This window comes from Hevea brasiliensis, chromosome 7, assembly GCF_030052815.1.
Source record: "Hevea brasiliensis isolate MT/VB/25A 57/8 chromosome 7, ASM3005281v1, whole genome shotgun sequence".
Taxonomy (NCBI): Eukaryota; Viridiplantae; Streptophyta; class Magnoliopsida; order Malpighiales; family Euphorbiaceae; genus Hevea; species Hevea brasiliensis.
In genome coordinates this window covers 154,335-166,289 of record NC_079499.1, presented here as the reverse complement: position 1 = coordinate 166,289, position 11,955 = coordinate 154,335, and the positions used below count along the sequence as shown (strand labels likewise).

The following is an 11,955-nucleotide window of genomic DNA, read 5'->3' as shown; positions in this document are numbered from 1 at the left end:
GAAGGAATGAATTTAGTCCTTAACTCCTTATCGGTCACGCCTCTTTGCACCAACACATGGCCCACAGTTGCAATCTTCTCATGCATACTCTAAGTGGATTTCACGTGGCCCAATAACAAAACAAAACTAATTAAATCTTTACAAATATTCTTCAATTAGTCAAAATAAAATTTAATTTATTTTAACAAACTAAAAATTAATCCTTTAAGCATACAATTAACAAGAATAACTAAATTAAACCAAAATATTAATAAATAAAATAAAGACATACTAAAATCAATAAAACAATAACAAAATATCTTTAATATTTTATATAAATTAACACCACATCAATTAGCTGAACTGATACAATACATAATCAAAATTTTATGGAAGGCCAATCCAATTTGGTGGCAAAAATCATCTATGAAGAAATATTCTGAGGAATACACAACTTGGGCAGTATCACTTTCCAACTACTGCTGCTCATCAAGGAGGCCACTGGACATAGCAGAAGGTATTCTGTGACGTTTCAAAATTCTGGAAGTGGCTACCCTTGCAGAGTTATAGTTCAATACAATTACCCGACCATCATCCAAATCAAATCTCAAGCTCTCGGCACTACAATTCTCAATAAGCTGGCACAAATGCTTCAAATTTTCAATTTCTACACCATTAACTTCCTTAACCTGCTCATCACAGCTGAAATTTGTCACCGGACAATTATTTGTATTTAAACAAGCATAGCACAGAATAGATTTTTTTTTTTATAAAAAAAAAAAGGCCAGCAAGTGGCTACGGTCCCTCTTAAATGGAAGTTAGAGAAATTCCACTTTTCAACAACCTACATGAATTGAGAAGTCTCAAATCAAATCTGCAACCTTCATGGTTGCAAGCCAGACACATATGCCGTTGCCGAGCAACACATTTATCATATTATAATATTGTAATATATGATCCATAAAAATCAAGTGGCATACTAAATTCCCATTTGTAATAAATTCAAAAAAGAAAAAAAAATGTGGGCACCTGTAATTCTGCAAGACGCTCGTATCCTGCATTTATATCATCCATCAGCACCTGAACCAGATAAGTACTTGTAAGCATAGATGATAAGCATAGATGATATACTAATTTCAATAATATGCACAGTAAGAACAAATTTGCGTGCTTCCCAACCAGGGGGAAAAGATAAAATAATATGCTGCAGCAAAGGTTAAAAGGATGTGCTTCTCAGCATGCTCTATAATCACAAGAATATTTGGGTGTAAAAGTACTAGTGAAATCTGGAGGACCAATCAGCAGTTCTTTGATTTCACTATTTAAACTCATGGTTCCTATTAACTTCAGAATTTGCCATCAAGTTTTATCAACTCAATAAAAGAGAACAGCTCGTCCTAGATAGAAACTAGTAATGATCCCCTAAACTTAGCTTGAGACAAATCAAACAGGCTCCACATACTTCAATTCAACTGTATGCCTCTGATCCCGACTGACTTTTTGCCTCATAATTGGAAATTAAATGACAAGAAGTTGTAAAATCCCCGTATAGTCAAACCATTTACATTGGCAATTTCAACTCTCCTTCCATAACTGCAATTCAATTGATAGGATATAAGTTCAGTTTGGACAAGCTTTGTTTTTATTTTTCCTCTTTCACTTATCAATTGGGACCTCAGATTTTCCTTCAATGGAAAATATCTGCCATGAGTTTTATGAAGATTAGTGAACTCTTGTTTAAACATAAAATTGTTTGCCCAATGAATACAGATCACATTTAAGCTGTCCAAAACACATGCAGACCTGGGAAAGAATGACGAGTTGTTCACCAGGCTTTTTAGGCAGCTCCCTCAATGCAAGTTCACACAATCGATGAGGTGAAGTATTATACCAGTCTTCTCCATACTCATGAAGATATGGCTGTGAGAGTGGAACAAAGACCAGACCAGCAAAAATGTAATAACTAGGAAGCCTGTCAAACTGATGAACCGGAACTAGTGGCTGCAACTGCAAAATCCACAAACAATTAATGTGATAAAAAACTAAAGAGACCAACATATTCAGTAATAATCCAATGCTTCACGAGCATGGATCTGAAAATACAGAATATCACATCATGAAGTAAAAGTTGTAGAATGAGATCATAGAGTTCAAAACATTCATGTTTTCTGTACCTGTGGATTTCCAAGATCATAATGGCTTAGGATTTTAACTTTGCCTCTCAATTCATAGACATGCATTCCTGACTATATTTTTCTTCCATAAACCTTGCAACTACTTGTCCCCCTCCACCATACATTTAATGTATATTTTGTTGGCCAAAATACATACACCCAGTACTATTTGAGATTGATCTATTAAACACTAGAATTAAAATCGTAACCTATTGACCAATTGAATTTATAAAATTCATAATAATTAAACATAAATTAGCCATCTCATCGATGACTTACCAAAAAAAGTCAGAAATGATCCAACTTATTGTTAAATATACTCTAAATGTTGCTGACTGTGATTTAAATTTTCACGACAATAGTCATTTTTATTGAGGGTAAGATATGATCCCACTTATAGTTAATTGTACTCTAAATTTTACTGATTGTGCTCTAAGTTTTCATAACATGGTAAAGTTATCTCAATAAAATGACTGTTATCATGAAAATTTAGAGCACATTCGGCAAAATTTAGAGTACAGTCAATAATAAATGGGACCATTAGTAACTGTTTTTTGGCTAAGTTATCGATGACATGGCTAATTTGTGTTTAATTGTTAATGATTTTTACAAGTTCAGCTGTTCGATAGTTACCATTTTAGTTCAGGTGTTTAATGGGTTAATCCCAAATAGTACTGGGTGTAAGTATGGATTTAGCCATATTTTATTCATTCACAACCATCATGGTAATTTATCAGAGTATGTCCATACCAAAGGAATTAGATAAACTGAAGCCAAGAAAAATCAACTTATTACCACCTAGACCTACTTAAGTGGTCAGGATGTTTAAGAAACCGACAAAAGATTATAAGTTCAAGTACTGTCCAAGAAAAGATGCAAAATCAACTTACCAGATCCTTGTTCCAAAAGTAACTGGAATATAAACTACTTCCCACTCAATAAAGCCTTGTCCATTAATTCTATTGCTTTATATTTCCAATTTGTAGATGAGACTATTTTTTAGGAAAGGAAAAAATAAAAAATACATACATATATATATATATGTGTGTGTGTGTGTGTGTGTGTGTGTGTATAGAACTCAACATTTAAATGCTAAAAGGATTCTATGCTGGTTCAAGAAATGCTATTCTAAAAAAAAATCACTAATGATAATGAAATTATACAATACAAAAGAGTAAGGAGAAATCTGAACCTTGACTTACAGGTTTGACAGTGATACTGAATTCCTTCTCTTCACCATCCCGCAAAATTCTTAGTAAAGCTTTTTCATTGGGTTTCTTCATAGACACCAAATGATCAAAAGTTATCCGCTCCCTATTGCGGAAAGGAACTGCATAGTTTACAAGTTGCGTTACAAATTATGAACATGGGGAAACCACACACATTTAGAACTACTACAAATGGAAGAATAAAAAATCTGGATGGGACAAAATCTTTGACTACATAAGCATGAATATAAAGTAGAAAGAGAATACCTGTTCCATCATTTGCTATAGGTATGCCATCAAATCTAAGAATAATATCATCTTTTCTTAAGGTTTTGTCCGCATCCGATAGAGGATTAATTTTGCTGACAAGTACCCCAGTCAATTCAGTGAGCATTCTAAAGTGCATTCGTAGTTGAATATTTTCGGTTGGTTGGCATGACAGGCCCAGAGTGCAGAATCCAACATATTTTCCATTCTCTTCCACACCAGCTATAAAATGCTTAATCACAGGAACAGGAATTATGTAACTGAAAATTACAAAATGGGACAAATTATTGACTAAAAGTAATATTATACTTAGAAATACAGATTAAAAACAAAAAAGCAAAAAGAAGTTGTGAAAAGGAAAAGGAAAAAAAAAACTTGTGGACTAAAATTAGGTCTAATCTATTTCACTGTCTTGATCTTTATATAAATTGTAATTATGTCATGGCAAAGAAGACCCTTATTCATTTTCTAAACTTGGGATTGAAATATGTTATCCCTGGAATTCCTCCAAGTTATTTGGATTGAAGTTGGGTTGCAATCAAGTATGAAAGACGTAAACTCCAAATTTCATCACCCTATCAATAAAATAAATTAAAAGATAATGATATTAGTGATTTATTAACATCCAAATAAGAAGCTAATGACCACAACTCACCCAATGTTCTCAGCACCTGAAAGATTTTGAAAAGCAACGCCAGCAACTTTATTGGCCATTATTGCTGGGCCACCACTATTACCAGGATTTATGGCTGCATCAATTTGTATAGCCATCAGCTGGGTTGCACCATGAACATATTGTGTGGGTTCAACTCTCGAGACAACGCCTTTAGTTACAGAAATGTTGTCACCACCTGCCACCAAGGAAAGAGACCATTAGTTCAGATCACACGTCTGCACTTTATGCAAAGTCACAAAATAGTAACACCAAACAGAACTATAAAGAATAGAATGTCATATGTAGTGTGAAAAATACACCAACTATTCCCTTAAAAAGTTGAAATGTTTTTTGATGTAGGTCTTGATGAAGAAACTTACTCTTGCTTTATGGTGAGAAAAGACTTGAATAATTGATGGGATTTAGGTTTTGGATTTGAAGCAAAAAAGAATCCAAGATTTTCAAATTGAATGGACGTCAGTGTATGGATGAGAGGGAAAAATAATGACTGTTTATTGGCTTAAGCAGAAGGGTCAGGTCACAAGAATTTTCAGGGTGTAGCAACTTAAGATCTAGATGTAGTGTTTGACTGAGTGGTCCTAAATCCTAATTTGAAGAGAAAGGCTCAAATAAACATGTAGGAATTAAGGTTTTGTATAAGCCCGATCTGATGAAGGATTAAGTTTTGCTGGGTTGCCATGGATAGTAAATTTGGATATTTATAACAGGCTGCCTTTGAAAGATATTTACTCACAAACCAAATAACTAAAAAAGAAACTTAACGTAAAATTCGCATTAAAGACAAGCACTGTAATCCAACAAATATGTATTTGAGCACATTGAAGTGGGAAGAGATGAGAAAGGGCAGTGATATGAAGGGAAGTAGCGATAAAGGACTTTGCAGCTCTACATTTTTCTAAAGATGTAGCCCTAATGCATTTGACACACATTGGAGATAAAATGAAAGAATGTTGATTAAGATGATTTGATTATGTCCAACATAGGGCATCAAATGCCCCCAGTATGGAAGCGTGATAAGTTAGTAAGAAAAGTAGGGAGAAGGGGGAGGGGGAGACTTAAGATGACGTGGATGTAAGTGGTATCAAAGAATTCACCACCAGTTCCCTTCCAACATACCAATACTTATGCCACCATTCTAGCCATAAAGAATATGCTAAAAATTAAATGTGAAGTGCCCAAGTGTTTCATCTTAATTTTTTAAAAAGGACGAAAAATTGCCAAACATTTTGCACATGCATTGCATTTGAAACATATATATAGTAATAATAATCATATAATTTTAAAAAAAAAAGTAAATTGATGATGATGAAGACAATATAGTAATAGTAACAATGAAAATATTAACAATTGATCAATTTAGCATATTCAAAATAGAATAAACTGCTCTATTGTCAATTATTACATAAATCTAATAAAGTCAATTGCACGATGTAAGACAAATATTTTTTTTTCTTTTAAAAGAAATAAAAATAACAATAATCAAATAAATAAGATGAATCAAGTTAATTAAAAAAAAATCTCTATGCCTTTCTTTTTGAGGTTTTATTTCTTCATTGTCTCCTATATTTTTAAAACTACAAATATGGCATACAAATGACATATTTACTGAAAATGAGATATTTACTGAACATTAAATTACTCTATCTCTCTCTCTCTCTATACACACACACACACACACACACACACACACACAATTATAGGGAAAATCACCTGATGCACATTTGTTTCCTCTATATTGCAGCAACAACAATAATAACTAAGCTTTAATCCCAAATTAGTTTGGATCGGCTATATAAATTCTTTTTTCACCATTCAACTTTATTAGGTACTAGGTATGCTTCAATATCCAAAATTTGTAAATCCTATGATACTACTTCCCTCCATATTATCTTAGGCCTCCCCCTTCCCCTTCTCCCTCCTTCCCCTATTAATTTATTACACTTCCGTATTGAGGTATTTAATTCTTTGCATTGTACATAAACCAAATTATCTAAAACAACACTCTCATTTTATCTGCAATATAAGCTACATGCATTCTTTAGCAGATGTGATCATTCTTAATGTTATCAATTATCGTATTACCATACAATGGCGGATCTAGAAAAAATTTTTTCTAGATCAACATATGAAATCTAAATAATAAAATATTATCAAAAAATTTAATTAAAAATCATTTATCAATTTATTACGCATATAATTGCACCATTTTATCTTGATAAAATTCATTATTGAAAAACATACAGTAGAATTTTAAAAGCAAATAAACTTTTGAATTCATAATATGCTTATTTGTTTTAACTAATTTTAAATTTTATCAAAAAAAGGATTCAATAATTAAATTTACAATGGGTCAATGTATACAAATATGCATAAATACAAAGAATATTTAACAAAAAAGAGGGGTCAATTGACCCCTCTTTTTATACAATAAATCTGCCAATGTTACCATATATTCATCTTAACATCTGCATTTTTGCCACACTTATCTTGTAGGCATGTTGTATCTAGATGCTTAACATTTACTTCTATATAACATAGCTGGTCTGACTACAATCCTATTGAACTTACATTTCACTTCGGTAGCAATCATCTGATCACACAATACACTTGTCGTACTCCATTTCATCCATCCTGTAATGATCTTATGAGCTATATCATCATCTGATGCTCTTTCTTCTATATGATAAAAACTAGTTACTTAAATTGGTTGCATTTTGACACCAAAACTCCATCCAAATGAACCTCTCATCCATTAGTTTTACAAGAGCTAAACTCGCACTACATATATTCCGTCTTATTTCTACTTAACTTAAAACCCTTGCTTTCAAGAGTCCTTATCCACAACTCCAACTTACTCCGCTAGTTTCACCCATTAATACAATATCATATGCAAATAATTTTCTCTATAGTACACCATATATCTATGAAAGAAGAAGAAAAGAATAGAAAATAAGACATGATGAGAGAACTGTAAAGCTTGATTATTCCCTTCAAGCTTATTAGAGTATATATACTTGTTTACGTGAAGCAAAAGAGGAAGAAATAAAGATTACAACCATAATTATCAATAAATGTAAAAAAAAATAAAATCCCAAAGTTGAATTGACACAACTTGGTCCCCATATGTCTAAATGAACAAATGTCAAATATAGAGGTAGCCTTATTATTGACCTGCTTAGGAAAGGAAACACAAGTTTGTTTCCTAAGTTGACATGAATCACATTATAAAGAAGACAAAGTAGAAAGACTTGGAACTATTTTTTGCAACTTGGTAAGACTTGGATGACCTAGACGACTGTGAATAATATCAGCAGTAGTGGTGGAAGCAAAAGCAACTGGAGGATTTAGAGTAGAGAGATGGTGTAGTCCTTGTGACTCATGTCTTGCTCCAATCATCTTCCCCGAACCCCGATCTTGCACAATACCAGAGTTAGCAGTAAAGGTGATAGAACAATTAAAGTTTTTAGCTAGCTTACTAATGGAGATTAAATCATATGGACACTCAGGGGCGAATAAAGCTATGGTTAAAGGAATAGAAGGATTTACCTCTCCTATTCCTTTAACTACTATTTGTGAGCCATTAGCTAATGTGACTTTGGGTAGTGTGGAAAGAGAAACAAGAGTGGAGAAAAGATTATTATTACTAGTTATGTGGTCAAAAGCACCGGAGCCTAGGATCCATGGGCTAGTGGATGAAGACTTAGATAAGCAAAGAAATTACCAAAGTGAGAGATGATGGATGAAGAAGACTGCTGCTTAGTTGCTTGGTACTGTAGATACTCCTTGTAGTTTGTTCTAGTTAAGGTGACTGAATCTGATGCACCATCCTTTGCATTAGATAGAGGAAGCAAACCATAACCACTAGATTGGGCTATATGTGCAACTGATTGAACATCATTTTTGGACTGATTGGTACATGGTGGCTGACTATGAAGTGCCCAACAGGTATCATGTGTGTGACCACCATTATCACAGTATGGTGCAATGAAACTTTTTCCATTTGGCTTTTTGATAGTCACCTTATCCTTGTTGATTTTCATTCTGCACAGCCAATACTGAGACTCAATTTATGTTGAGTTACTCTTACTAAGAAAGAGGTGAAGAAGCTTGGGAGATACATCCTCCAGAGCAGGAAGAACTGGAATAGTCAATATTTGATCTCTCACAGAACAAAGGTCAGAATAAAGCCCAACACATGCCAAGAGCAAGAAAAACTTGTTCCGCTGTTGTTCAATAACTATCAGTGAAGGGCATGAGAGAATTAAATTCATCTTTCTATATTTCTACTTGTCCCAAATAACAGCCCATGTCCCGATGATTTGTTGTAAATGGACTATATTTGAGACTACCTTATAGAAAAATTGCGCATCATTAGCGTACAATGTTTTGGTCTTAATCCAAACCTTGCAACATATTTTACTAGACTAAACAAGAGTAAGTAATTTAGGATCCAATGAGTGCCATAAAAGATTATATAATTAAGCATCAATCTTAGTCCAACTTGTTTGTTCTATTAAAGCAATATCAGTGGTACTTTTAACTAGATGGTCATCATATTCGTGCTTCATAAACCATAACTTTATTGACACAGCCCAAGACACATAATTGTTACTTTCGTGTAACTTAATAGTAGTTATAGTTGGAGAACTAGAAATAGAGAAGAGTGGTATGAATGCACCTGTCTGATGACTCTACTTTATTATTCATGTTGAATAGGTCACAAAAAAAAATATTGTTGAAAAATGGGAGATCGAGTAGAAAAAGGTAGTTTGAACCTGTTTTCCCTTTAGGAATGAGAAAACAAAAGATCCAGAAGAGGTGTTGGCACAGGGATGATCGTCGGCTTGTGGCAAATTGGTCGAAGTTGAGATGAGAAAGGATGCTGAAGTTGGTGTCACGCGCTGGCACATGTATTGGGCCTCAAGATGCTATGATGTCATGTGGGAGTCGACGGTGAGGGTTCTAGTGATGAAACACTAAAACACTAAAATTTTAGACTGAATAAACCAAACTGACAGAAGGCACAACCCTCTCACCCACCGGAACCATTACAATGGGTCTTAAATTTACATTTACAAAAAAAAAAGCATTCATAAATCTCATTATGAATGTGTGATGGATTCATAGTGAACTTTTCCAAGAGTTTCTCTTTCAAAAACTAGCTCAAAGCAAAGCAATACACCTTAGATGCACATTTTCACTAGTGCAATAAATACTGTGCTTTAATATTATATTGTGTATTTGATGTACATTCTTGTATTTACTCTATTCTGTACTAAACATTGGATACTTAAAATCTATTCTTATCCATTAAATATGTCCAACCACAAATCTGGTATACTTCCTTTTTCTCTCTTTTCCCATCCCAGGGTTTAAAAGATAATAATTAATTTCTAATCCAACCAAAACTTGAAAACAGGGACTACAACTAGAACAAATACATGAAAGCTACACAATAACTAGATGGGGGAAACATAATAAAAATAAAAGAAAGGCATTAGTTTGCAAAGACCTGCAATCTAGCATGACTTCAGAAAATCAAGTTGTCCATAGATTATGTTTTGCACATTGCAGCACTCCTTAATTAAAACAGCTATGAGCCTATGACATTATACGTGTATTCAAAGTAGTGATATGTTAAACTTTTACCCTGAGGATATCCAACTACAGCAACAGCTTCTTGCAGAAATGGGATTTCTCCAAGTTCCAGGAAGTTCATGCCTTCCCAAAACTCTTCACTTTCAACAACCAGAATAGCTAAATCACATTCATGACCAACAGCTTGAACTTCTGCTCTATATTTGGTCGGAGACCCATGTCTTCTCACAAGCACGAATGTATGATCAGCCACTACATGAGCATTTGTAAGAATCTTCTTTCCAGGAATAACAAAACCTGCATTATGACAAAAACTTAAGAATAAAATGTAAGGAGTTGTATTTATCAGCTTGCAAGTTTAATCATTGATATTCTCAGGTTTAGATCAAAACTTGAATATTTGTACATCAGATGTTTATAGTCACAAGGCAATAAGTATTTTGTAGCTAAAACATGATACAGGCACATTCAGTACATCACAGATTTAACTATCAATTTGCTAAAACATAAGATAAATTAATTTCATACTGTAATCTTTGTCACTTGTATTCTGATGTAAGTATCAGGTGTGGTATGTAACTAGGACATAGACTCATATAATTTTCAAATTTCATAGTTTTCTCACTAATTTCAAGTGTCAAAGTACTGTATCCATGTACTTGAACCCATTGATCTCTAAATTTCAGCAATTTAATTGGGGATTAGATTAGGTTTAGCATTTGACTTAGGGCTAGATATTTTTGAATTTTAACGGGTATGAGAAATAAGACTTGGGCTGTTTTATCCGTTTTTATAAACACTGCAAATTCACCCAGATTCACAAGGGAAATTGGAAAAAAAAAATGCAAAGCGTTCAATAATATTTTCAAATTCTATTCTATAATTAGGAGTGAGTGATAACTACAGTTCTCAGTTAACGAAGAGGTAAATTCACGTCAATGGAGACAATGTCTCGCAAATTGCCAAGTATAATCCACGTAAGAAATGGAAATATCGGTACAAATATTCTCAAGAGATGGGTCATTCATGACAATGTGGACTTTTGTATGAATAATTTAAGATGGAAGTCTACTTAAAAATAATCTACTTGAAAATAATAATTTCATAGAATAAAAAAGCGAAGCTTAGATACCAGAACCCGTAGTTTCGCGCTGGGGCTTGTTCTGCCATGGAAGGAAATAGTTGGGGCTACTGGAAACTGTAAATATCTTGACCACCGAGTCCAGCGCCAACTCTATTGCCGAATATGCATCCTTCAGCCGAGGAGCGTGATTCGGAATTGAACTAAAGGAGTGAATTGCCACTTTAGCTGCTGCTGCGGCTCTTCTGGTAGAAGGTAACACGTTATTCAGAATGAAAGGACAACTATCTCCTTCGCCAAGCAACAAGCTGCAATTACGTTCCCTGACAGTGATAAGAGAGCAGCACAGCTTCCGCACTGCACGGACTGATGAACCCAGCATGCTCACTTTCGGGCTTCGGCCGTGACTCTTTGAACTGTGAGGCAGGAGGGGTTAGGGATGACAATGGCAGGAAGAAAGCCCTAAATATCCCAAAAAAAGCGCCCCAATTGAGGTCGAATTCAGGTTCAAAGGCGCCCAAAACACTCCATAAATGTCAAAGGACTACCGCTGAGAATTTGGGCCTGGACTGATGGGTGAGTTGAGAATTTTGTAAACAATAATAATAATAATAATTTTCAAAAATAATACAAAATAAAAATAGTGCGAATATTAAATTGAAGGGTTTCAAGTTTGGATTCTTTACAAAGTATATATATATTTTTGACTTATTAAAAAAATAAAAAATCAATATATTAGATAAATCTTATGATTTAATATTTTAAATTGGATAAGTTGAAAAAATATGAAATATTGTCAATCTTAAGATTAAAGTGTTTGCTTTTTGAATTATATGTACGCTTTTGACTGATTAAAAAAAGCGTCAAAATATCATGTATTAATTTACGAATTCTATTATGGCTTAATATCTCAAATTCAATTTAAAAAAACAAAGCTCAAATCAAATTTGTGATGGGTGGATTGACACTCTT

General features: G+C 33.6%; 1 protein-coding gene across 1 annotated transcript; it reads right to left on the bottom strand.

Moving 5' to 3' along the window:
- Positions 1-247: 247 nt before the first annotated feature.
- Positions 248-11,500, bottom strand: LOC110634089 (protease Do-like 10, mitochondrial). The gene is made up of 8 exons (XM_021782989.2): positions 11,035-11,500; positions 9,954-10,199; positions 4,284-4,479; positions 3,629-3,888; positions 3,356-3,483; positions 1,783-1,986; positions 1,009-1,059; positions 248-668 (listed from the first exon to the last, which is right to left on the bottom strand). Exons 1-8 carry the CDS (start codon positions 11,363-11,365, stop codon positions 456-458), a joined length of 1,629 nt encoding a protein of 542 aa, XP_021638681.1. The 5' UTR covers positions 11,366-11,500; the 3' UTR covers positions 248-455.
- Between the last annotated feature and the right edge of the window lie 455 nt (positions 11,501-11,955).

Excerpts from the sequence above, each read along its gene's own strand:
- LOC110634089 (XM_021782989.2), bottom strand. The coding sequence starts at position 11,365 with ATGCTGGGTTCATCAGTCCGTGCAGTGCGGAAGCTGTGCTGCTCTCTT. Across the intron at positions 3,484-3,628 it reads TATAGCAAATGATGGAACAG|TTCCTTTCCGCAATAGGGAG; the intron begins GTATTCTCTTTC and ends TAAACTATGCAG. Across the intron at positions 1,060-1,782 it reads AACTCGTCATTCTTTCCCAG|GTGCTGATGGATGATATAAA; the intron begins GTCTGCATGTGT and ends TATCTGGTTCAG.